The sequence below is a fragment of the Odocoileus virginianus genome, chromosome 27 (genome assembly GCF_023699985.2).
Source record: "Odocoileus virginianus isolate 20LAN1187 ecotype Illinois chromosome 27, Ovbor_1.2, whole genome shotgun sequence".
Classification (NCBI taxonomy): Eukaryota; Metazoa; Chordata; class Mammalia; order Artiodactyla; family Cervidae; genus Odocoileus; species Odocoileus virginianus.
The window spans coordinates 10,440,906-10,466,497 of NC_069700.1; the positions used below are offsets into that span (position 1 = coordinate 10,440,906).

Consider the following 25,592-nt stretch of genomic DNA (forward strand, 5'->3'; position numbering starts at 1 on the left):
TTGTGGTGAGAAAATGGTTTAAAAGTTTTGAGACCTAACTCGTTCTCCAATACTCAGATTCTGACATTTCAAAAAAGTAACACATGCTTTTTACCTTTGGTATGTTGGATACTATTTCATAGGTTACACCACAGGAATAAAATATATTCTTCAGTGATATTCTCCTCTTCAAACTCTGGGTGAAACTCTGGTAGAAAAGGAAAGCTAAATTAAGCAATGTGGAAAATATAAGCTATTTAGTATTTTATAAATTATAAAAGAAAAACCAATGACTGTTTTTGATACACATACACTACACAGTAAAACAGAAGAACACTGAATGGAAAAATCTTTGTCCTTAATCCTGAAGGACAGTAACATCCAGCTATTAAATTTGGGGATTAGATGACAGAATCTGCAGTCCAGCCAGGGCTTTCTGTGGTTGCTTCTCTTTACTGTGTGTATGTTTAGTTGCTCAGTTGTGTCCGACTCTTTGTGACCCAATGGACTTTAGCCTGCTAGGCTCTTCTGTCCATGGGATTCTCTAGGCAAGAATACTATAGTGGGTTGCCATTTTCTACTCCAGGGGATCTTGCCCACCCAGGGATGGAACCCAGGTCTTCTGTGTCTCCTGCACTGGCAGGCCAATTCTTTACCACTGAGCCACCTGGGAAGACCACATTATACATTAACATACTATACATCATCATCATATGTAATTGATATTGCCTGTCAAAAGTTTTACCACTGTTTAAAAAAAAAAAAACTGAAAGTGATTTTTAAGCTGTACAATTTCTTCAAGGAAAAAAAAAATCTTTTACTCCAGGGGGAAAAGTACATTTGGAAAAATTTCTCTCTTAGGAGAAATCTGGGATTCACTGCTTCTCTTTCCCATCCCATCTGCTATCTTTCTTCTTGATGCTGTCAGGGTTTAATCAGTCCATCCTGGAAGCATCGGAAATCAGCTCAGAGCATCTGTTCTGCTGACAGTGCCTCTGGGATGAGATCTGGGGAGGCATTAGGAGATGGACTTATATGCAGCCTGCCTTTGTCCTGGTTTTGTCATTAACCTACTTGAGCCAGGCATTTAACATTTTTAAAACAGAGAAATGTCATAACTTCACTGCCTCCTAGGATTATGGGTCTCAAATTGGTCAAGGTGGAAGAGTTCTTTGCTGAATGACATTTAGCTCTGCTATCCTCAGACCCTGTCATCTTAGATAAATGAGAATCAGATTATAACCTGTTAGTGATTTGCACAACCACTGAATTAACACCCCCAAACACCACTTTGTGAAAGCAAGGAGCAAGAAACTTAGTGCTCATATAAAGGTGGTGAGGGTGGTAAAGTGAAGTGAAAGTTGCTCGGTAGTGTCTGACTCTTTGTGACCCCCGTGGACTATACGTCCATGGAATTCTCCAGATCAGAATACTGGAGTGGGTAGCCTTTCCCTTCTCCAGGGGATCTTCCCAACCCAGGTTTCCCGCATTGCAGGCGGCTTCTTTACCAGCTGAGCCACCAGGGGATCCCAAGAATACTGGAGTGGGTAGCCTTTCCCTTCTCCAGTGGATCTTCCCAACCCAGGAATCGAACCGGGGCCTCCTGCACTGCAGACGGATTCTTTACCAGCTGAGCTACCAGGGAAATATCAGTAAAGAATCTGCCTTCAATGCAGGAGACGTAAGAGATGCTGCTCCATCCCCAGGTCAGGAAGATCCCCTGGAAGAGGAAATGGCAACCCCCTCCAGTAATTCTCGCCTGGAAAATCCCATGGGTGAAGGAGCCTGGCGGGCTACAGTCCATGGGCTCGCAAAGAGTCGGACACGATTGAGTGACTCAACAACAACAACATGCAATGGCAGAATCAGGCCCCATTACTACCTGTTTGTTGTAAATGTTGGCTGCAATCCGTTTTCGTAAGACCAGCTCCATAGCTGCCGGGTGGCTGAGCTGGACTGTGGTCTTCACTATCAGGTAGATCCTCTCATTCTGTGGGGTGACCCTGTTCAAGTGAACAGAGTCATGCACTGAGGAGTCCCAGGAGGCTGTGGCTGAAACCTAGGGACCCAGGAAGGAGGGGGACATGGAAATAAGACAGCTCAGCTGTAGCAGTTTTACATCATGAGCTAGAAAACCACATGCAACTCTACTGAATCACAGATGGGTTTCTCTCACCTTTTGGATAACACATCTATTCTGTTTTTTAAAGTTCCTAGTCCACTTCCCCAAAAGCCCAGACCACAGCAGCTTAATGGGCAGACAGGCCCACAGGCATGTGCATTAACCTGAAGCCCTTTTAAGAGACTCTTAAAGGCCCATTACCTCCTCGTCACTGTGCTTTATGATGGGCAGGTAGAAAAACTGGCTGCCGTGCTCCTTGGGGAGGATGGAGTTCACGCCTGATGCGTGGGGGCCCACGAGCTGCTCATTGGCACTGAGGTCATCCGCTGACGAAGTCCAGGGCACAGATACAAAAGTGGGGGAAACACCAGATTTTTTTTAAGCAAGCACCCCAAAATTTTAAATATGCTTTTTATAGATGAAGTTTATAGGTAATGCAATTTATTTATCTTTTTCATCCCTTATTCTGCAGTTAAAACAATGATTCCAGTGTCCACAACAGCTTCTATCCTTTACAGAAACAACTCTGGGAGCCAAAAAGATGTCTTTGCAACTCTCCTATAAAATGGACTGAATATATTCCATATGTACTCCCAGGAGCAAACATTTTCACTACATAAACACACCCTTAGAATTGTGCTGCCTTCTGATGCCAATTCCTCTTATAACCTAGTGTTCAGTTTATGGTCCTACTTATATAACTTACACTAAATTAGAGATTTGATTGGTTAAATTACCAACTTAGAAACAAAGTTCTGTTCATTTGGGAGAAATTTGAAGACCATCCTCTCCAATGCCCTACCCAATGTAAGGATTCACTCTTTACAGATCTCTGGATATAGTTATTCAGCCTTTACTTGTATAATGGGGAACCTCCAATAATGGGGAACTCACTGCTTCATGAAGTAACAGTCTACTTCTAAGCTTTTAAAATAATTGCCCATATGAAGAGACAAAGTCAACCTCCCATGTCTTCATCTATTCCTGGTCTTCCCTCCAGAAGAGAGGTTTTTAGGCTGTGCTTTGAGAATCCCAAGGGGCCTGCAGAAGGGCCTTCCCATCCCTAAACTCAGCAGCTCTCCTCTCATATTCCACACATGGGGTTCCATTTACAAGTTCATATTGAAAATAGATTTTGCTGCTAAAACACATTGAAGACATTTGTCCTAGGTTCACCCAGGTTCAATCTAGTTGCTACAATAACAGATAACCCTTCAGGTAGGGTTACAAGTCATCATGGTCTAGAAGCACCACCACTGGCGGTGGGGAGCAAAGGGCACCAGTCAGAAATGCAGATTCCTGAGCACCCGCAACACAGAAGGATTTAGAACTTTACGGGTGATGACCTTCTCGTGCAACTTCCATGTCTGTTACCGTTTCCGAGCAATAGCTGAACTACAGCTTTTGTATGCAGTTCTCTATCTCTCAAGTGCTTTTTGAAGAATAAATTTCTACATCTGTCGTTTAGTGATTCTATACATCAGGTTTTATGCATTTGGTTGTTACCTCGATAAGGCATGCGAGTGATCAGACATGTCATTTAAGGGCTAAAATGATGTGGGTTTGACTAGATTGCAAACCTCATTCAGGGTGACAAGCCTTGGAACAACAGGTGTCTACTTACCGTTCAAATCAAGGAAGAGAACCGGTATGTGGGTTTCCATTCCAGGTGGTGGGATCCTAGATTTAATAACAATATTTCATCATAACAAAATACGTGTTTTGTCCCTTGTTAAATAACTAAACATCACAGAGGCAGGGAAGCAGAAGAGAACCATTGTGGAGAGAGACACAGCTCTTACAAATGAAACATTCTCCCAATTCTTACCATCCTTATTTAACACAAATCATGGGATTTGTGTGATTTCTATAAAGAACTACCAGCTATATGAATTACATGTAACTAATTGAAACAAAGATTATCTGAAGTCTTTCTGAGAATAATTCTAGTGATGGGAAAAAGAGAAGTGACTATTTTAGAGGTGGTACAGAAAGCTGGATTGATTTGCCGAGCTTCTTTTGAGCATCAGGACTGACTGAAAATCAATGGATGGATCACTGTTGATGTAGTGCTTAAGTGTTGACTCTATGCTGGTAACCAAACTAAACAGGCATGAAGACAAATAAGAAGACATTTCTGCCCTTTTCAAGTATGCTGCAGAAGCACCCTTCTTTTAAGTCAAGATATAAGAATTTCTTGACTGCAGCTATGGAATTACAAGACGCTTCTTGGAGGAAAAGCTAAGACAGACCTAGACAGTGTATTAAAAAGCAGAGACATTACTTTGTTGACAAAGGTTCATCTAGTCAAGGCTATGGTTGTTCCAGTAATCATGTACGGATATGAGAGCTGGATCATAAAGAAGGCTGAACGCCGAAGAATTGATGCTTTTGAACTGTGGTGTTGGAGAAGACTCTTGAGAGTCCCTTGGACTGCAAGGAGATCCAACCAGTCTATCCCAAAGGAGATCAGTCCTGGGTGTTCATTGGAAGGACTGATGCTGAAGCTGAAACTCCAATACTTTGGCCACCTCATGTGAAGAGCTGACTCATTGGAAAAGACCCTGATGCTGGGAAAGATTGAGGGCAGGAGGAGAAGGGGACAACGGAGGATGAGATGGCTGGATGGCATCCCCGACTCGATGGACATGAGTTTGAGTAAACTCCGGGAGTTGGTGATGGATAGGGAGGCCTGGCGTGCTGTGATTCATGGGGTCGCAAAGAGTCGGACATGACTGAGCGACTGAACTGAACCATAAGTATTGATGAGTTTGGTGAACTGCTTCGGTTTTTAATTCAATGTAAGCAAAGATCTCCACTGATGCTAAAGCTCCAATACTTTTGCCACCTAATGCGAAGAACTGACTCATTGCAAAAGACCCTGCTACTGGGAAAGATTGAAGGAGGAGAAGGGGATGACAGAGGACAAGATGACTGGATAGCATCACTGACTCAATGGACATGAGTTTGAGCAAGCTCTGGGAGATGGTGAAGAATGGGAAGCCTGGCGTGCTGCAGTCCATGGGGTCGCAAAAGAGTCAGACATGACTGAGTGACTGAACAACAACAAGAATTTCTGGAGATCAGGAAGTCATGTCCGAGGTGCTCATTCCGGGGAACTGAGGAGCATGGTATCTGATTCCTGGCCAGCGATAATGATCTCTGGCTTCCTGTGAGAGGATGGTGGTTGCAGCGGGCAAGAACAAAGACAGGGGCACTGGGGCTGGGCGGCCCTTCCCAGGGCAGCTTGTATTACTTAACATTTTCTGTGACAATCCCGGCAGGTAACTCGCCTGACCTGCCCCAGGCCACCACAGAAGGAAAGGGGGCTCACCAGTCGGCAGGCGCCCCGGGGATCCCGCTGCCCGGCGCAGGCACCAGCACGGCGTTCCTCTCCTCCGTCAGCCCCACCCACTGCTCCACCAGCCGGGCTTCCCGCTCCACATCATCCTCCGTCTTCTCTGCGGGCAAAACGGGGGCGTGAGCACCACGGGGGAGGAGGGATGATGTCTAAATTTAAGTCGGTTTGCACCGGGTGGTATCCACGAGTGGCTTAACCATCCATGATGCACCCCCCCCCCCCACCTCCCAAAAAAAGGATTTGAGGCTCTGAAGTCTATGCCTGAGCAGCTCATGGAGGCTAGAACACCGGCCTAGCAGAGCCTAAGCCAGGAAGAGTAGAAAAAGCAGTGGAACAGGAATGAGAAGACCTGGGTCATGTCAAGAGCTCTGTCATTTGGGACAGTTATTCCACAGATGGGTCTTCATTTCCTACTTGGTCAAATAGGGATCCTACAAGTCATGTTAACTTCATGCACCGGTCAGAAGGATCCAGTGCAATAACAGAGCACTGCTTTATGAAACCACACATCATTTTACAGAGGATGAAACACGGTCTCCTGCACTCTGCAAAACGAACTTACTCTCCTTCATACTTGCAATGCAAGGGACTTTATTTGATCTATTTTGCAATCCTCTTAGCCTAATTTAACTCTGGAGTGAGTTTGCTTTTTTTAAAGATATGTTGAAGCTCTAACTCCCAGAGCTTTATTATTTTTTTGAAAAAATTAATTAGTTTATTTATGTTTGGCTGTGATGCGTCTTCATTGCTGTGCTCGGGCTTGCTCTAGTTGCGGGGAGCAGGCTTCTCCGGCAGCGGCTTCTCTTGCTGTGGAGCACGGGTTCTGGGGTGCACGGGTTGCAGGACTTGCGGCTCCTGGGCTCTAGGGCTCAGGCTCTGTACTTGTGGCACATTGGCTTAGCTGCTCCACGGTATTTGGGATCTTCCCGGACTAGGGATTGAACTGGCGTCCCCTGCATTGGTAGGCAGACTCTTAACCACTGGATTACCAGGGAAACCAAAGTGGGCTTTCATTAGCAGGTTGAGCACATATAAAAACCGACACCAAGATGTTGTCCTGAGAGAGGACACCTGCTGACTTCTATGTGAAGTGGACTCACATTCAGGACATGTCCTGCGGTGGAGAATCAACCTCAGTGAGTGAAGCACACAATCTGGATGAGAAACCGGCGTTTTAAGAGCATATTTCTGCTCTAGAATCCAAATGGCTGTTCCCATTGGAAGCAAATGGAATCCTCGAAGTTCGGTAGTGGTGAGCAGAGCCGCAGGCTGACTTCTGGCCACCCTCAACAAGCCGGGCATGTGGTTACCGGCCAGTGGAAGCCGGGGCCCACCTGCCACGTGTCATGGGTTCAGAAGTGACCCTTTCGCTGTTGTCAGTCCCAGGATCTGAGCCTGGAATACCTCATATGGACATGTTGATATTTACGACATTTGCATTCATCAAAAACAAAAATTGCATTTAACATTTAATGTCACAGTCAACCCAAGTAATGAAACTTACTACTTTCAAATTCAAGGCCTGTTTAAACCAACCTTGCACAACAACAGTTCACTAATATCTATCGTGACAGTGTTAAAAATCTGAGATACTGTTGCGCAGCTAAGAGAGGAAAACAGCCTAGCCCCACTGTAGAGTGAAAAAGCAACTCCCAGCCAAGAGTTTCATCTCATGTACCTTTTTTGTTGCTGACTTTTTTAATCTGTTCGTCTAGGTATTCTCGCCGTTTAATGAGGGCATCCGACCACCTCTCTCTCACGCAGTTTAAGTCTTCTTCCTGGCATCAGGAAGGGAAAACATTTTCCTGTAAAGTGCACAGACAACTCTTTTTTTTTTTTTTAACAAAAGATGTTTCAATTGATTAGGAAACTTTTCATTAGAAAAGGCCATTAAACGTTGCCGTGTGATTAATATGCAAGAAAGCACAGAAGCCTTAGGAACCCTGCATGCTGATTGAGGATCCTGATTTTCAGAAAATCAGAGCCCCTGGACTTCTGAAAGGATAATTATACTTAAAAGCAGGAGAAGCTCCAACTACACCAACTGTTACCCAATATGTGCGTCTATGTATTTAAGTTGTAGCTGTTCATTTGAAGAGGTTTGTGATTCTAAGAGGAAGGGCACCAGAAACAGACCCCCAATTCCAAAACAGCAAATGGAATGGAGAATCACATTTTCACCATTCATAGCTCAATGGCTGGGTAACATGTATTTTCTGAAAGGCAGAGAATAGATCAGCAGAGAACCTCTTGCACTTGCTGCAAAGATCTTACCTCTAACCGCTACCTTGAGGCTAACCAAAAATGCCCCATGCAAAAAGCCAACATGCAGTCAGCCATGCTGAGAAATCCTGGAAGCGGATGCTGGACCTGACTCTGAACCACGGGGCAGGAAGTGCACAGCCAGCCACAGGACGTTAGTTGATGGTGTTGCTGAGATTCAAGGGGATACTGGTATTTACCCTAAGGTTTGTTTTTTACTTGTTTGTTTTCTTTCTCAGTAAAATTACAAGGCAGAAAAGACACCTACCAACCCTATTCAGAAGGCTTTGACTGCCTAATTCCGGTCTAACCCATAAGATGGTCCATTAAGAGCAGACACCTGAGGACTTCTGAGGTGTCCCCTATGATGGACCTGCACTTTACTTAGAGGAAGGCACACCAGAAAACATGCTCTTGACATTTATGTAGAGAATCAGTAGAGAGATGGGGAACCAACCTAGAAAACTTCATCTTGGTTTGTCACCTTGCCCATTACTGTAATCCCACATCCCATTGACTGCAGGCTGGTCAGCACTAAGTAAGATTTCACCTGTGTACTTTTTCCTCTACATTTCCAGAAAGATTTAAGGCTGAGAGTTAAATTCTCCAGGTTATGAATAACTAAGGTTGCCCTTACAGAAAGAAGAAAACTGGCTAAACAAAACTATGTGCTTAAAATGTCTCCAGTTTTCCTATCCGGCAAAAATCTTTAAAAATCAAATGGCATGTTAGAACAATATGACGTGCTCGGGTGTAAGGTGCTAACTGCAGGTTCGCATAGGAAACACAGGTCTGTTTAAAGATTATGGATGGATAACTACAATTCTTAAGATCACCAATTTAATACGGCGATAGTGGTCTTGCTTAGATAAGGCTTTACAAGCTGGCAGTTCGAGATGGCATAGCAAAAATGAAGTATCTGTGTATACATTTTAAACTGACGGGAAAATCTGTAGCAACAGGATTGTGTCCCTGATTATGCTGAAAGCGAATCAAAAGCGAGTGAAAACGGCATGATCTTGCTCTATGGTCCTTCCTCCTCCCTGCCCTCGGCTTTGCGGATGCGGGCAATTAGCAGCAGCTGTGCCCCATGCCACAGGATTGATAGCAGCAGTGATACCTGATAACTATCCATATCATCACCATCCTCATCATCTCTCTGGTAGGAAAAAAATAAACACAAAGGACATGCATTTTGGTTCTCAAACAGCACACAAGGAAAACAGGTCTTTAAGCTTAACACACACATTACAAAGGACAGCACACACAAACAGCATTGGCATAATAAAACACTGAACTGAATCTCAAAAACTGGACTTAATTCCCTTGCCTATAGTTAACTTAAGAGAATTTAAGATTTTATTTTTTTTATTTCATCGAGAAAGCAGTCATTTAAAAATAGGAACTGTATTAGATTCTCTTAGCTGGGGAGAGGAGCCAACCCCACTGGGTCAAGACTTACCCCACTGTTATACAAAGTTGCTATTAGTTTCTGGGTGAGCTGTCAACTGAGATTTAGAGTGTGCAAAGTTAGAAAGGACTTTGTGGAATTTCCTGCTCAGTCTCTTGGTTTTAGCCACAAGGCAGCTGAGGTCTGAAGGATAAAATGATTGAACTCAAGGCTCACACGGATAGTGGCAGGGTCAGGACTGAGGCCAGGTCTGTGCCTGGCACCACGCCTCAGCCACTGTGACATGATCCCAGCGGAAAACCACTGGGAAGCTAAGACTCCACGTCCAGTCAGTGCTCTGCATCCACAAGTCCCCCATCTGCAGATGCAACCAACTGCAGAAGCTTCCGGATACAGAGGGCGGAGTGTGCTGGGCCATTTCATGTAAGAGACTTGAGCATTCTCAGATTTTAGTATCCAAAGCAGGGTTCTGGAATCAATTGCCCCTGGATACCAAGGGAAGACTGCAGGGGTTCTGTTATACTAAACCACTACATAAGAGTTTATGACTATGTGGGGCTTCCGTGGAGGCTCAGATGGTAAAGACTCTGCCTGCAATGCAGGAGACCCAGGTTGGATCCCAGGTGGGGAAGATCCCCTGGAGAAGGAAATGGCAACCCACTCCAGTATTCTCGCCTGGAGAATCCCATGGAAAGAGGAGTCTGGCAGGCTACAGTTCATGGGGTCGCAAAGAGTCGGACAGGACTGAGCGACTATTACTCACTCGTGGTAAGAACACAGCCCACGATTTTGGATACATGGCTCTATCATCCACCACTGTAGGACAGACCAGTATTCATGTATCAGTCAGGTGAGAAAAACCAAAACTGTCTTAAACCCATGACAACACTTTACAATAGCTACATAAAATAAGCATTTTGGCAAACACATTTGCCAAACAAAATGATTGTGTTGAAAATTAAAGGGTTTTAGTTGAGATGATTTTCCTTTGAGTTAAGAATAAGGAGGAAAAAGGGATTCGCTGGTAGTTCAGTGGTTAGGACTCTTGGGCTCTCACTGCCGAGGGCCTGGGTTTGATCCCAGGTCAGGGAACTAACATCCCAGAAGCTACAAGCCCCTCAAAAAAGAGAAAGAAGCAAAAATAAAGAAATCCCGATTTTAGAGAATATACATCTCTATGGAGGTAGGTTCATACTTAAAATGAAACATCCTTCTTTCATTTTTCTGTGGTTATTAGAGGATTAATATCAAAAAGGAAGTGGAGTGGCCTGGTCATATAAAAGACTATTTTTTCCAAGCAGTTTAAAAAATATAATTACATTGTTTTCATATTGAAGTATACTTCAAAATATACTGCTTTTCAAAATTGCTTAAAAAAATACTGTTAAAATTATTCTCTGTGTAGACTTTAAACTTCAGCTTTAGTTTGGTAATCATCATTTTCATTTGGATAACTCTAACTTATTAAATGCAAGCCCAATAATGCAATAACTTTCCTCGAATTAATTCCCCCTGCTAATGAATAATGTACAAACATCCCTAAATTATCATTATTTCTTAGACCAAGGAGATACTTCTATTCACTGAAAATCAGCTTGAGTTTTCATGATACAGAACTATTGTGAAATGTGCTTTTTCTGGTCTGGCTCAAGCTATCACATCAAAATAATTCTAATATCCTAGTCCACCAACAAAAATTGTACTGGATATGACCAGCAGCATGGTGCAAAGTAAAACAAAAGCTTTAAAACAGTCACTGCTTAAATTTGCATGGCAGGTACTATATTCTTTGAGGCTTTCACTCAAGACGTATAGCTGCTTTAGAAAGTGCAGATAATCAACCCTTATAGCATTCATTTGGGCTTCCCTCGTGGCTCAGCTGGTAAAGAATCTGCCTGCAATTCGGGAGACCTGGATTGGGAAGATCCCCTGGAGAAGGGAAAGGCTACCCAGTCCAGTATTCTGGTTTGGAGAATTCCATGGACTGTATGGTCCACAGGGTTGCAAAGAGTTGGACACAGCTGAGCCGACTTTCACTTTTACAGTGTTCCTCAAAGGGGAATAATCAATTAGTTAATGACCCACGTCTGTAGTCACGGTTCAGGACACACAGATTCAAGGTTTTATCTAAGACCAGAGATTCATTAAGCCACAAAATTTTATGGCAGAAAGGGACCTCAGAGAATTATCATATCTACCTCATAGTCTTGGAGGAAAGGAAAAGGGAACTCAAAGTCTTTTTTTTTTTTTAAAATATTTATCTATTTGGTTGCATTGCGTCTTAGTTGCAGTATGTGGGATCTTGGTTCCCCGACCAAGGACCAAAACCCATGTCCCCTGCATTTTAAGGCAGATTCTTAACCAGTCAACCACCAGGGAAGTCCCAGAACTCAAAGTTTAATGACTCGGTTAAATCAAACAAAACTAAGTATCCTCACTTCAAGTCTGAGCTCTTTCTACCAGGCCCTGTAGCTGCCCTCAAAGCTGATGGCCAAGCGAAGGCCAGCCTATTAATAACATCTACTCCACACACAAGGAAAAGTCTGCTGGAGAAGCCTCCCTGGAGACAACAGACTCCAGCCTCACAGCCCCACTGACACTCTTCCCAGGCTTTGAGCCTGAGGCAGTTTTGGCCTGGGGCGAGTCTCCCAAAGTTGTGCCTTCCTTTTGGCCCAACAGTCCAAGCCAATGTCCTTTTCAGCTTTCAGGAAAGTCCTCGCTGCCATGAAGCCGAAAGGAAACTGCGTTGGAAGATGAATCATTCTCAGGATAGTCTGGGCTTTTGCCCAGACTCTGCAGAGAAACCTTTTCTCCCCATCATGACATGGAGCATGTTGCCTTCACGTGTGGCAGTGAGGGAGCCAGGATTTAATGATCTGATTCTTCCAAGTCTCTAATGAAGTTGCTGTTGTTTAGTTGCTAAGTCGTGTTTGACTTTGCGACCCCATGGACTGTAGCCTGCCGGGCTCCTCTGTCCACGGAAATCCCTAGGCAAGAACACTGGAGTGGGCTGCCATTGTCTTCTCCAGGGGAGCTTCCCAGCCAGGGATGGAACCCAGGTCTTCTGCACTGGCTGCTGCTGCTGCTGAGTCGCGTCAGTCGTGTCCGACTCTGTGCGACCCCACAGACGGCAGCCCACCAGGCTCCCCCGTCCCTGGGATTCTCCAGGCAAGAACACTGGAGTGGGTTGCCACTTCCTTCTCCAATGCATGAAAGTGAAAAGTCAAAGTAAAGTCGCTCAGTCGTGTCCGACTCGTAGCGACCCCATGGACTGCAGACCACCAGGCTCCTCCGTCCATGGGATTTTCCAGGCAAGAGGACTGGAGTGGGGTGCCGTTGCCTTCTCCATCTGCATTGGCAGGTGGATTCTTTACCACTGAGCCATTGGCAAAGCTTGTCTCTAATTATATCTGATGGCAAACCAGGGACTCAGTGAAGTCTGTGAGTTCTTTCAGGCCCCTGGGGACAAGTCCCTGATCTCAAAGTTTATTGTGATTGGTAAATGTGATGAATTCTTAGGTGGTCCCACCTTTTAATTTAAAAAAAAATGAAAACAGAAGATTTAGCAAAAGGAGATTTAATGAAAATAAACGATCATGAGGACAACTTTCAAGTTAAAAAAAAGGAAAGCTTTCAGAGAGCTGGTTAATTATGGCAGCATCTGGGGGCAATTTTATATTAATAAAAGTGGAATCAGGCCAAAGCCAGAAAAGTCACACACCCAACATAATTTGGGCCTGATGTAAAATAAAACCTGCCTAAAGTAAATGAGCACAATAGCATCAATGTGTGTTTATAAATAAAATTATTACTATGCAGCACTAAGCCAATATGGTATTTTAAACCTAGTAAAAAAGGCAACGGATGGACACATGAATGGGGTGGGGGTGGGGCAAATACATGGTTAAGGCAAAGAGTTTAGTTATATTCCTATAGGGGACTGCCTTAGTTCTGTATTGACCAATCTTTGTTTTTTTTTTTTTTTTTTTTTAATTTTTTTTTTCAAACCCTTGTGTCGAGGGCTGACTTTCAATAGATCGCAGCGAGGGAGCTGCTCTGCTACGTACGAAACCCCGACCCAGGTCCAATCTTTGTTAAACATGATTTCAAACCTGCTGGTCTCACCTGGTAGCTGTCCAGCCCTCTCTGGAGTTTGGTGGACCTGGCAGTGATGCAGCCGATGGAGATGGACAAGACGGCCTCGACCATGAGCGGCAGCGTGCCGGAGTGCTGGACAGGCTTCACTGTGACTTGGACTCTCCGGGAATGACCCTGCAGAGGTGGGGGTGCGATGCGGAAATGGGTGGCAGGAATGGGAACCGGGAGGGACAGGTGAAGAGGATAAAGGAGAGGGGGAAGAATTAGGGAACAGAGAGGCAAGAACTAGAGAGTCCCAGAAAATGCCTGTGACAGTGGGACAGGGAGAAAGCATGAAGCGAGCCGAGGCAAACCGAGTACCTGTCTGAGCTGAAAGACGCCGCCTGTGTTGACGTCCTTGGCCTGGTGAAGCTCCACGGCGGCATACTCCCCTAGCTCGTTCAGCTCCAGGATGGAGATCCACATCTCTATTCTGCGAGTAACTTCATTCCACCTGCAGAAACACGTCCCAGCAAACAACCAAGTCATTATTCTTTTAACATTTATTTATTCTTATTTATTTGACTTTGTCGGGTCTTAGTTGCAGCATGTGTGTGTGCTCAATCTTGGCCAACTCTTTGCGACCTCATGGATTGTATAGCCTGCCAGGCTCCTCTGTCCATGGGATGATCCTGGCAAGAATACTGGAATAGGTTGCCATTTCCTCTTCCAGGGGATCTTCCTGACCCAGGGATCGAACCTGCATCTCCTGCATTGGCAGGTGAATTCTTTACCATGGCACCACCTGGGAAGCGCCTTAGTTGCACCACCTGGGCTCAGGAGTTGCACAGTCTCTACTTGCGGCTCATGGGCTTAGTTGCCTCTCAACAAGTAGGAGTGTAACTTCCCTGACTACAGATTGAATCCACGTCCTCTGCACTGGAAGATGGATTCTTAACCACTGGAGCCCCAGGAAAGTCCCATCCATGTCATTATTAATCAAACACATTATTAGCAATGGGAAGAAGCCCCAAGTCACTGAGCATTTATTATGCGTAAGGCACTGTGCTATGTGTATCACACAAATTATTTTCTTATTTAATAAACTCTCAAAACAACCTCCTATGGTATAGGTTCTTTTCATTTATTTTATTGAGTGAATAAAATTTATTGAGTGAATAAAATGGACAGTTCACATATTCAGTGAACTGTTTAGCTCTCAAGCGTAGAGCTGGATGAGTCGTGACAAATGCACACATCTGTGCCCCTTGTCTGGCCATGACCACAGCAGGTTTGCTCAGGCCCCTTCCCCATCAATTCCCACACCATTCACAATAGCTGTATAACCTCAGATTAGTTTTATCTGTTCAAGAACTTCATATAAATGGAATCATGTAGTATTGTGCTCTTCTAGCTCTAGCTTCTCTGATTCAGAATAAAGTTTGTGAGATTTGTCCAAATGGGTAAGAGTGGGACAGAGTCCTTTTCCTTTTTATTGTTGAGTAATAGTCTATTGTGTGACTAATAACACAGTTTATTTCTCACACTGAAGGACATCTGGGTTGTTTATAGTTTGGGGGACATTATGAATAGAACTGCCATAAACATTTATGTACCAGGCTGCTTATGGACTTGCATTTTCATTTTTCTTGGGCAAATAAGTAGAAGGATGATTGCTGGGTCATGGTAGAGGCAAATGATCAACTTTAAAAGAAGATACCCTCCTGTTTTCTTCTATAAGCTATATAGTTTTATCTTTTACATTTAAAATCATGCTCCATCTCAAATTAAGTTTTGTGGAATCATGTGAATTAAAATCAAGGTTGTTTTCTTCCAAATAGAACCCAGATGTCTCAGTCTCATTGAAAAGATGTTCCTTTCCCCATTGAATTTTTTCAAAACCGGGTAGTTTCTTTCATCATTCCCATTTCACAAAGGAGGAAATAGGCTCAGAGAGTCCTAATTCTCAACTGCTGTCCAAGCGTGAGCCTTGACCCCGCGTCTGAAGCCCTCAGCCAAGCACACACCTGTCATGCAGCGTTCTCGTCTTAGCGTGAAGGGAATCGACTTCCCAGATGGAGCTGCCGTTCCCGGTACACCGGTGGCCCCACACTTCGATGGCCAGTGCTCCATCTGAGATGAACTCCAGGAATTCTTCCGTTACGTTCACCACGTAGTCCTGGGATAAGCAGGGGAAAGGGAACAGGACAGGAATTATGCAGAAAGGAATCTGTGAAATTTCCTTGTTACCTTTCAACTGGACAGATTCACTTCAGAGTAGGTTAGCCTGATCCCGACTTTAAACCCACTGCTGCTGTTGGACAGAAAACGGCAAAGAAACCAGCATTACTAGATGGGAAGGGATACTCCGAGCTAACTGCATTGAGTTCCTTTCTTTAATACAAGAGGACACTGAGGAAAGTAGCTGCCCCACGTCACACCGCTTGCTGTTGCAGAGCTGAACCTGTCCTCCCTTGTGGTTCGGTCTCTTCTCCCCACACCACTCCGACTTTCAGCTGGAACAGACCGATCAGCACAGCCGAAAAAAAAAAAAAAGAGGAATTTATGATTGTTCTTTGCTATGGCTTAGGAGACTAAAAACAGAATTAAATTTTATATGATTATCTCCACCCATCTGCACTCTTGCTCTTAAACTCTCCCACTCCAACTTTGCAAAAAACGTTCACTTATTTATTTATGTCAGTGCTCGGGCTTCTCACTGTGGTGGCTTTTCTTGTTGTAGAGCATAGGCTCTAGGGTGCACAAGCTTCGTAGTTGCAGCTCCCACAGTCTGAAGCACAGGCTTGGTAGTTGTTACACCGGCTTAGTTGCTCCTTGACATGTGGCATGTGGGATCCCCAGAACAGGGATCGAACCCGTATCTCCTGCACCGGCAGGCGGATTCTTTACCACTGAGCCACCAGGAAGGCCCTCTCACTCCAACTTTTCGCAGATGAGTGAAGAAATAGATGCGGAATGGATGGAGCAGTGAAGCAAATCACCCAGAACAAAGCAGAAAGGCAAGGAACTTTCATTTCCTTCCCATTAGCAGGAAAGGGAAGGAAACGGAAAGGCTGTGCTGTGCCGTATTGGTTTAACGTTATACTACCTAACTTATTTCATTTGGAGATCAGTACAGTTCAGTCACTCAGTTGTGTCTGACTCTTTGCGACCCCATGGACTGCAGCACGCCAGGCTTCCCTGTCCACCAACTCCCACAGCTTGCTCAAACTCATGTCTGTCGAATTGGTGATGTCATCCAACCATCTCATCCTCTGTTGTCTCCTTCTCCTCCTGCCTTCAATCTTTCCCAGCATCAAGGTCTTCTTTAATGAGTCAGATCTTCACATCAGGTGGCCAAAGTATTGGAGCTTCAACGTCAGCATCAGTCCTTCCAATGCATATTCGGGGTTGATTTCCTTCAGGACTGACTGGTTTGATCTCCTTGCAGTCCAAGGGACTCTCAAGAGTCTTCTCCAGTACCACAGTTCAAAAGTATCAATTTTTTGGCACTCAGCTTTCTTTATGGTCCAACTCTCACATCCATACACGACTACTGGAAAAACCATAGCTTGACTAGATGGACCTTTGTTGACAAAGTAATGTCTCTGCTTTTTAACATACTGTCTAGGTTGGTCATAGCTTTTCTTCCAAGGAGCAAGTGTCTTTTAATTTCATGGTTGCAGTCATCATCTGCAGTGATTTTGGAGCCCAAGAAAATAAAGTCTCTCACTGTTTCCATTGTTTCCCCATCTAACTGCCATGAAGTGATGGGACCAGATGCCATGATTTTTGTTGTTTGAATGTTGAGTTTTAAGCCAGCTTTTTCACTCTCCTCTTTTACTTTCATCAAGAGGCTCTTCAGTTCCTCTTTGCTTTCTGCCATAACAGTGGTGTCATTTGTATATCTGAGATTATTGTATTTCTCTCAGTAATCTTGATTCTAGCTTGTGCTTCATTCAGCCCAGCATTTCACATGATGTACTCTGCATGTAAGTTAAATAAGCAGGGTGACAGTATAGTATACAGCCTTGATGTATTCCTTTCCCAATTTGGAACTAGTCCATCATTTCATGTCCAGTTCTAACTGTTACTTCTTGACCTGCATACAGATTTCTCAGGAGGCAGGTAAGGCGGTCTGGTATTCCCATCTCTTTCAGAATTATCCACAGTTTGTTGTGATCCACATAGTCAAAGGCTTTAACACAGTCAATGAAGCAGAAGTAGATGTTTTTCTGGAATTCTGTTGCTTTTCCTATGATCCAGCAGATGTTGGCAATTTGATCTCTGGTTCCTCTGCCATTTCTAAATCCAGCTTGAACATCTGGAAGTTCTCAGTTCACATACTGTTGAAATCTACCTTGGAGAATTTTGAGCATTACTTTGCTAGAACGTGAGATGAGTGCAATTGTGTGGTAGTTTGAACATTCTTGGGCATTGCCTTTCTTTGGGATTGGAATATTTGAAGATAGGGCCAGAATTTTAAAAGGAAAATAAACTTAATGACCAATTAGCACAAACTACACATTTTAGGGGTGAAAAAAAATTCCAGGTCACATAGTGAGTCCAAGGCCTCTGAGACTAGTATTTATTAAGCTAGTTGTTAACTAGGATGTATTTTTTTTTAACCTTAGACCATATTTATTTTATTTATTTATTTTTCACTTATTTTATTAGTTGGAGGCTAATTACTTCACAACATTTCAGTGGGTTTTGTCACACATTGACATGAATCAGCCATGGAGTTACATGTATTCCCCATTCCAATCCCCCCTCCCACCTCCCTCTCCACCTGATTTCTCTAGGTTAGGATGTATTTTAAATCCAGGTTTCACCCTTCTAAAGGAGAAACTTTTCGGCTCTAAAGAAATATGAGAAATAATTAAAAGAATATTCAGAGAACAACAACAACAACAACAATAAAAGATTAATAAAGAATTGACAAATAGACTTGGTGAACACCGCTTAAAAAAAGTGGGCTACTTGTTTTCATAAAAATAATGACTTGACAACTGATGAATTTATTTGCAAGGCAGCAATAGAGAAACAGACATAGAGAACAGACTTATGGGCATGGGGAGAGGGGAGGAGAGGGTGAGACACACGGAGAGAGTAACGTGGAAACTTACATTACCATATGCAAAATAGACAGACAGTGGGAATTTGCTGTAGGTCTCAGGGTGCTGAGTCAGGGACTCTGTATGAACCTAGAGGAAGGGGATGGGGAGGGAGATGGGGGGGAAGTCCAAGAGGGAGGGGACACATATACCCCTACGGCTGATTCATGTTGAGGTTTGACAGAAAGCGACAAAGTTCTGTAAAGCAATTATCCATCAATTAAATAAATTTAAAAAGGTGAAAAAAAGAATGACTTGACAGACTTTACATATGTGAAATTTTACAAGTGATGATATGGATGTGTTTTCTAAGTGTTGAACAAGAAAAAATGGGCACAATTTCAAAAAAAATAGTAGTCTTGAGAATCTATTATGAATTGTCCATGGAAAATAACTGTAATATATAGTGGAACTGTATGTAAAAAATAAAGTACACTTGGAGGTTAAAAAGCCTAATAAACATATTATATTTCATAATGGGGAAAACCTATAAGTTACGAGTAGACTTCTGAACTGGGCTCCGGCCGGCAGCCTCCCAGGTAGTTCACTTTGCAGTGGCATTTGTACCTTACAGTGAGAGAAGGTCACGGTGTACTGGGCATCCTTGGACTGCGGGGAAGGCACCTCAGGGTCCACAACAGGGGCTGCCACCGTGGATTCACACTGGTCCCAGAACGTGTACTGACAGAAGACGAAATTTGAGAGGTTTAAGGGCAGCCCAGTTGCTTCTTTAATTTTTACCTGAAGAGAAAAAAAAAACACGCAAATATAATTCTCATAAAGAAAACAAACTATGCATGCTTTTCATAGGGATGAAATAAATCAGTCATCCATTTGACATCTGAAGTATTCTTGCCTGGGAGATTCCATGGACAGAGGAACCTGGTGGGCCACAGTCCATGGGGCCGAAAAGAGTCGGACATGACTGAGTACACACGCATACAAGAGCGTCTGTAATGACATCTGTATCACAGTTTTGTAACTACAGTATATGAGCATGGTGACAAATGCACACATCGCTCTCAAATTTTCCCGATGACTGAGTTTCAGATACAGCTGCAACCTTTACTAGAAAAGCATGATTCACTAAACAATATACACTCCTTGCAGCTCACATGCATAGACACTTTTGAAACTTCACACAACTGTCATCATAAAGTGTGCTATACTTCTGGAAAAAGTACTGTCCATTACCATGTTTGCTGTCAGAAAGTTTAACTTGTACCATGTTCTATGCAGGGGCTTCCCTCATAGCTCAGTTGGTAAAGAATCTGCCTGCAATGCAGGAGGCCCCGGTTCGATTACTGGGTCGGGAAGATCTGCTGGAGAAGGGACAGGCTCCCCACTCCAGTATTCCTGGGCTTCCCTGGTGGCTCAGCTGGTAAAGAATCCGCCCGCAGTGTGGGAGACCTGGGTTCGATTCCTGGGTTGGAAAGATTCCCTGGAGAAGGGAAAGGCTACTCATTCCAGTATTCTGGCCTAGAGAATTCCATAGGCTGTATAGTCCATGCGTCGCAGAGTTGGACACGACTGAGCGATTTTCACTCACTCACTCACTCATGTTATATGCAAAATGCCCAAGATTTTCCATCAAATTGTTTGAATGGAAAAGATCACTTATTCGAGCCTCCGCAGCCCCGCCCTCTCACCCGGCATGTCAGTTTCTTGACTCGGTGAATGATTTCCCCAGTGCTGTCTACAACTTCGAGGCTCCCACTTTCACTGGAGTTCTCCGAGGAGTCGTCTTCCACCATGCGCTCCGGGACGGCACCTGTAACTCGCATCACTTCCACGTGGAGACGCCCTGCAACCTGGGTCAAGGAACCAGAGCACTGAGGGGTTAAAAGGCAGCCTGTGGACAAAACCAGCCTGAGATGGAAAGGATGCAACCATAATCCCCAGTGAGCAGCTCCACCGTGACAACTAGGCCACCTCCAGCAACAGGAAACTTCCAGCGCTAGTCCACTCCATCACCTGCTCGGAAATCACCAGGCTTTACTTGGAGCAAAATGTGCCTCCTGGAATCATCTTCATTCTTACCCTTCTTCTACAGGACAGTTCATGAACAGCACAAAGGCAGCTAACACATGCTACTTGGAGTCATCTATTTCCCTTGTTCATATATTCATTCACATACTCATTTGATCAAATACCTGGCATCGTGGGGAACACCAAGATAAAGACACGGGCTCTGCTGTCTGGATGCGCACAGTCAAACGAGGAGACAGAGAATTAAAAACCCAGGAACAGCAGTATAGACTAACTACTCTAACAGAGATATGTGCAGGTTGTCACGAGACGAATTTATCCACCTGACAAATATTTACAGAGAAGTGACTGGGTGCCAGGGAAGGTACGAAGCATTGCGTTTACAACAGTAAACCAAACAGTCAGGCCACTGGGCTCATATGGCCTCTATTCTCTTGGGAGCAGAAAAGGCGAACAGACCTCACATAGTGGCTGGAAGCAGGGTGAAGGGTGAGACCTACTCCAGGAGGGAGGACAAATACAAAGCCACTAAGTTATAAGGAAACAGTTCCTTTAAGGTGGTTTTTCTGAAAAAAGGGGGTGGGTGGGGCTTGAAGTCTCCATCCCCTTAACGGTTCTCTGGATCGTTGAGAGTTCAGCAGCATCTCTCCTGTAACTGCTAGCACAGAACTGAATGTAATGGGTGGAATCACCCAACCTTTGCAGACTTGCAGTGCAGTAATCGACCAGGTTTATCTCTGAGACCACACTTTAAGGCTAGAATGACAAGTCGTGAAGGGGACACACGCGCTGGCAGTGCTGCTGTCATCTTAAACAGTGAGGCTCATTCTCAAAGATAGCTCAGATCACCCTCTGCAGAGCAACTGGCCCTGGCACCCAGGACCTGCAAGAAATGAGTTGATGGTATTTGACAAGTGAGACAAATGTGGAGGAAGGAGTATGAGAAAGGGAAGAAAGGAAATAGGAGAAATCAGTTAGAAGATGGTACTTCTTAAGCTTTTTTCCCCTAATGTTTTTTGAGAACCTAATATATTTTTAGTAAAATTTTAGGGGGATCAACGGAACACTCAAAGCCCACCATGGAACCTAGCTTAAGTAACCCTGACTAGGGACTCAGCTACTAGGTCCCTTTGCCATGGGAGTTGTGCCCATTTTTAACATGGCAAACAGTAACTTACTTCATTAGTTTCCTATAGCATAGTGTTCACAGGGGGCTTACATGTGGGGGAATATGAGCCATGTACTTACACATCACAGCTGGGAACCTTGGGTTTATTTTCTGGGTTCACTTCAGGCAGAGTGGAGCCCTATTCTCAGCCTGCTCTAAGAACCACAAACCATACGTAAACTACACAGTCAGTGGGAATACGCTGTATGATGCAGAGAGCTCAAACTGGTGCTTTGCGACAACCTAGAGGGGTGGGATGGGGTGGGAGGAAGGTTCAAGAGGGAGTGGACATACGTATGCTTATGGCTGATTCATGTCGATGCTTGGCAGAAACCAACACAACACTGTACAATTATCCTTCAATTAAAAATAAATTTTAAAAGTAAAATAAAAATGTAACTTAAAAAAAGAATCATGAAAAGCAACTTAGTATTCCCAAGTTTGCGTGTTATTAAAGAACAAATTAAATTTAGTAGCATCATGAAATATTGATATTACTAAATTTAAAATGAAGACATTCATTGATGAACTGGGTAATAAAAAAAAAGTTAGAACTTGAACATTTTTCTGAAATGTTTCAGGCTGACATAAGGCCAATATAATGAAATAATTGAAATATGAGAGGCATTGTTTTTAAAGAGGTGGTAACTATAGGATGGTTAAGCTTGTTTTGAATATTTCAGATTTCAAAATAATCCTCTCAAGTTATATCTTATAAGGGCTTCCCTCGTGACACAGATGGTGAAGAATCTGCCCGCAATGCGGGAGATCTGGGTTCAATCCCTGGGTTGGGAAGATCCCCTGGAGAAGGGAACTGCTACCCACTCCAGTATTCTAGCCTGGAGAATTCCATGGACAGAGGAGCCTGGCAGGCTATACAGTCCATCGGGTCACAGAGAGCTGGACATGACTGGGCAACTTTCACTTTCATTTTTATATCCTGTAAAGATCACTTGGGGGCCAGGAAGGAGCTAAAGGGTATTATGGAGGTAAGAGCTTCAAAGAGAAGTCGATGTGGGGTACAGAGCCGAATCTGGTTTCCAAAAGATTTCTAATTCAATTAAAACAAAGAAAATCCTTGTGAACCACAAACAAAATCATGTTCTAATAATCTTTTAAAGCCATGAGTTAATGTTGATAGTTTCTACTGATGTTAGTAGAGGAAAATAATGTGATCCTGAGGCTTCACCCTAGTTTCTGGGTCTAAATCAAGAACATAACTTAAATCGAGTTAAAACAAACAAACAAACAAACAAAAAAAACCCCACACTTGAGCCATGGTCATTTTCTCCCAGGCTGGCTCGTCCTTACCTCCCCCTGCTGGCTGATGATAGGAACTGCATACTGAAGCTTCACATCACAGAAGAGACACTCCAGGAACACATTAGCGACACCAATCAGGTTGTGATTCTCTTGGGCTTCATAGAAAGGGTCACCTCGTTTCCCACAGAGTCTCTTAGCCTGAGTGGCAGGACAGGTTAGGGGGTTGGGGGTAGGGGGTGAGTAGGAAAGAAAACATCAACCTAATAACTATTTAAAACCATCTATTTTAAAATGTTTCAAAAAGAAAGCATTTATCCACATCAATTAAAAGTAAAATTAGAATCATGTCATAAAATAAAACAAAACTAGCACACGGGAGGGGCTTGTTAGTTAGGGCGATAACTAATGAAAAGGCGTGGAAAGCCTTTCTTCAGTTATAGCCCCACCCACCACACACCCCACCCCAACCCTCCCCGTCTTCCCTGGCACAGCCTACCTTTTTTCCATTACTCATGTCAGAACAATGGACCATGCTCTCTAAAATTATTCTTAGCATGTACCTAGCCATGAACACCGCTAGGGGAGCATGAGCATATGCTAATGAATACAAAATCCATGCTGGCCCATCTAAGCTGACTTTTAACACCACCTACAAAACAGCACAAACCCACTTTGTTCCACTTCATTTCACTTGAAATGTACTCAAGATGCAGAAGGTGCTAGATGTTCTCTTCACTTAGTTCCTATCTGTGTGAGGATCACATATTTTATGACCCATCCAACTGACCTTTCAAGATCACGTTCACTTTACATTTCTAATATAAATGTCCCAAGCATCACTACAGATATTCAGTGATGCCCGTGTGTGTGTTCTGACGACTGTGTTAGTCACTTAGTCATGTCCGACTCTTTGTGACCCCGTGGACTGGAGCCCGCCAGGCTCCCCCATCCATGAAATTCTCCAGACAAGAACAGTGGAGTGGATTGTCATTTCCTTCTCCAGTTCTGATGGCTAAATCACTTATATTCTGCCCTTTTAATGCAACCAAAGCTCCTTGACATTTTGCCCCTTTTACCTCAGGAATCTTTTCCTTCCATTCTTGATAAAGTTCTCTCATGTCAATTAATTTATTCTCCAGCTTCTCAATGGTCCACACTTGGGTGCTCTTTCCTTTCCTCCTCACTTGAATAGCTGGCTCACTCACTATCGCTCCTCTCTGTAGAATGTAGGAAAACGAAGACAAAAAGACAAACACAGCAAATCATGTTATAACGTTTTGGACTGCTGAAGCAATATGCACTATCACAAAGTAGAAAGTTTGAAAAAGACACATAATGTATACAAAGAAAGATGAAATCTACCATATATGGAATATTTTAGTTTATTTTCAATCTTCTTTGTAGGGCTGTGCATGCATGTTTTATTTTTAATCACAATCAGAACCAAGCAAAAATACAGATTTCCCATCCCAATTCTTTCTCCACAGTTAACCTTTTTGTGTGGTTAAATATTCTTCAGAAATATAATGTTCAATAGCAACAAAGTGATCTGTTATGGGGATATATCACTCATTTGACTAATTAGTCTACTGCCCAACATCATGGCTGTTTCAAATGTTTGCTATTACAAAGGTAACTATGATAAGCATCCTTGTACAAAAGCACATAAACCTTTACAAACACTTCTATAAGTATGGATTTAGAGTAAATTTCACAAAGGAGAACTACTTGGTCAAAAGACTAAAATGCAAGAAGGCTGATAAGATACCCTATGACTCATTTCTCGCTCACTTGTAAGGAGGGAAAAATGAACGGAGGGAAAAATTACTTTTCAAAGTTTCTCCCTAAAGAAAAAATTCTTGAAGCTTTAATGATGGAAACTTCCGAGGGGCTGCAAAGAATCCTTCTGTGTACATAAAACAGGGATTATAGGAGTTTTTCTTTCTTGTTACTCTCTCAGAATGGTACTATTATAAGATATTTACAAATCCCCCATTTCAGGAGGCATTTATATGAGAGAGAAAAGCAAGAGGAGTTAGTTATATCCATTTCTAGTTTCAATGTTTTATTATTTATTTCTGGCTGCACTGTGTAGCGTGTGGCATCTTAGTTCCCCAACTAGGGAGTGAATCCTGGACCACAGCAGTGAAAGAGCAGAGTCCTAACCACTGGACCACCAGGGAATTCCCAAGTTTCAATGTTTTAAAGAAAGCATTTAAACTAGCAAGTCTTTTAGCCCTCTGGATTCTCATATTCTGATCATATATACCCAAAGAGGTTTCTAGAGGGGGTCTCTAAAAGAACAAACCCTCTGGCTCACATCAGGGTCTCTTCACAGGTGTTCTGCAGATGTCAAGGTTATGTTCTACCTCTCAGAAGCTACTGCCGCGCCTCTTGCCCTCTTCCTCTTTGAGAGCATTCTCACCTTCCTGTTGGCACTGAGGTTCGCGGCAGGGATCTGCAGAGTCACCTGGTAGTCGGTGAGCTTGCTCATCTCCTCGGCTAAGAAATTTGCCTCTCTCACCAGGGTGTTGGCTTTCACCAGCTGCTCCCGCAGTTTTGCCAGGCTTTGGCGAAAGAGTTCGTCCCTGCGAGCAGCAGAGAAGGAAATGAGAACATCCGGAAGAAAACTGCAATCCCATTTTCCAAGTGAGTCATATTATTAGAAAGTAGTAAGAATCTCCTCTCAGACTATTATCTTTCAACCTATCGTTGCCAATTCACCTCTTATTCTTCCCTCTTCCCACCAGGGTTCCATAGGCTATTCACTTGTAACCAGGGATGAGGAGCAAATGTGTGGGGTAACTTAACTTCCAACCATGTTTTAAATTATATAATATTTG

The 25,592-nt window shown here is 43.6% G+C and overlaps 1 protein-coding gene across 6 annotated transcripts in view; it reads right to left on the reverse strand.

The window, feature by feature from the left end:
• Window positions 1–25,592, reverse strand: part of KIF13A (kinesin family member 13A) — a 215,550-nt gene that overhangs the window by 19,199 nt on the left and 170,759 nt on the right. For 4 of the 6 annotated variants that reach the window (XM_070456186.1, XM_070456187.1, XM_070456185.1 and 1 more), the window contains exons 18-32: window positions 25,175–25,337; window positions 23,826–23,966; window positions 22,798–22,947; window positions 19,979–20,140; window positions 18,897–19,070; window positions 15,240–15,391; window positions 13,594–13,726; window positions 13,261–13,407; window positions 8,845–8,883; window positions 7,141–7,240; window positions 5,436–5,562; window positions 3,726–3,781; window positions 2,303–2,427; window positions 1,862–2,038; window positions 95–187 (exon numbers count right to left, since the gene is read on the reverse strand). In XM_070456186.1, coding sequence (XP_070312287.1) covers window positions 95–187; window positions 1,862–2,038; window positions 2,303–2,427; window positions 3,726–3,781; window positions 5,436–5,562; window positions 7,141–7,240; window positions 8,845–8,883; window positions 13,261–13,407; window positions 13,594–13,726; window positions 15,240–15,391; window positions 18,897–19,070; window positions 19,979–20,140; window positions 22,798–22,947; window positions 23,826–23,966; window positions 25,175–25,337 — 1,939 coding nt within the window. The remainder of the gene's footprint in view (window positions 1–94; window positions 188–1,861; window positions 2,039–2,302; window positions 2,428–3,725; window positions 3,782–5,435; window positions 5,563–7,140; window positions 7,241–8,844; window positions 8,884–13,260; window positions 13,408–13,593; window positions 13,727–15,239; window positions 15,392–18,896; window positions 19,071–19,978; window positions 20,141–22,797; window positions 22,948–23,825; window positions 23,967–25,174; window positions 25,338–25,592) is intronic. The other 2 variants (XM_070456188.1, XM_070456184.1) reach the window with 1 other exon arrangement.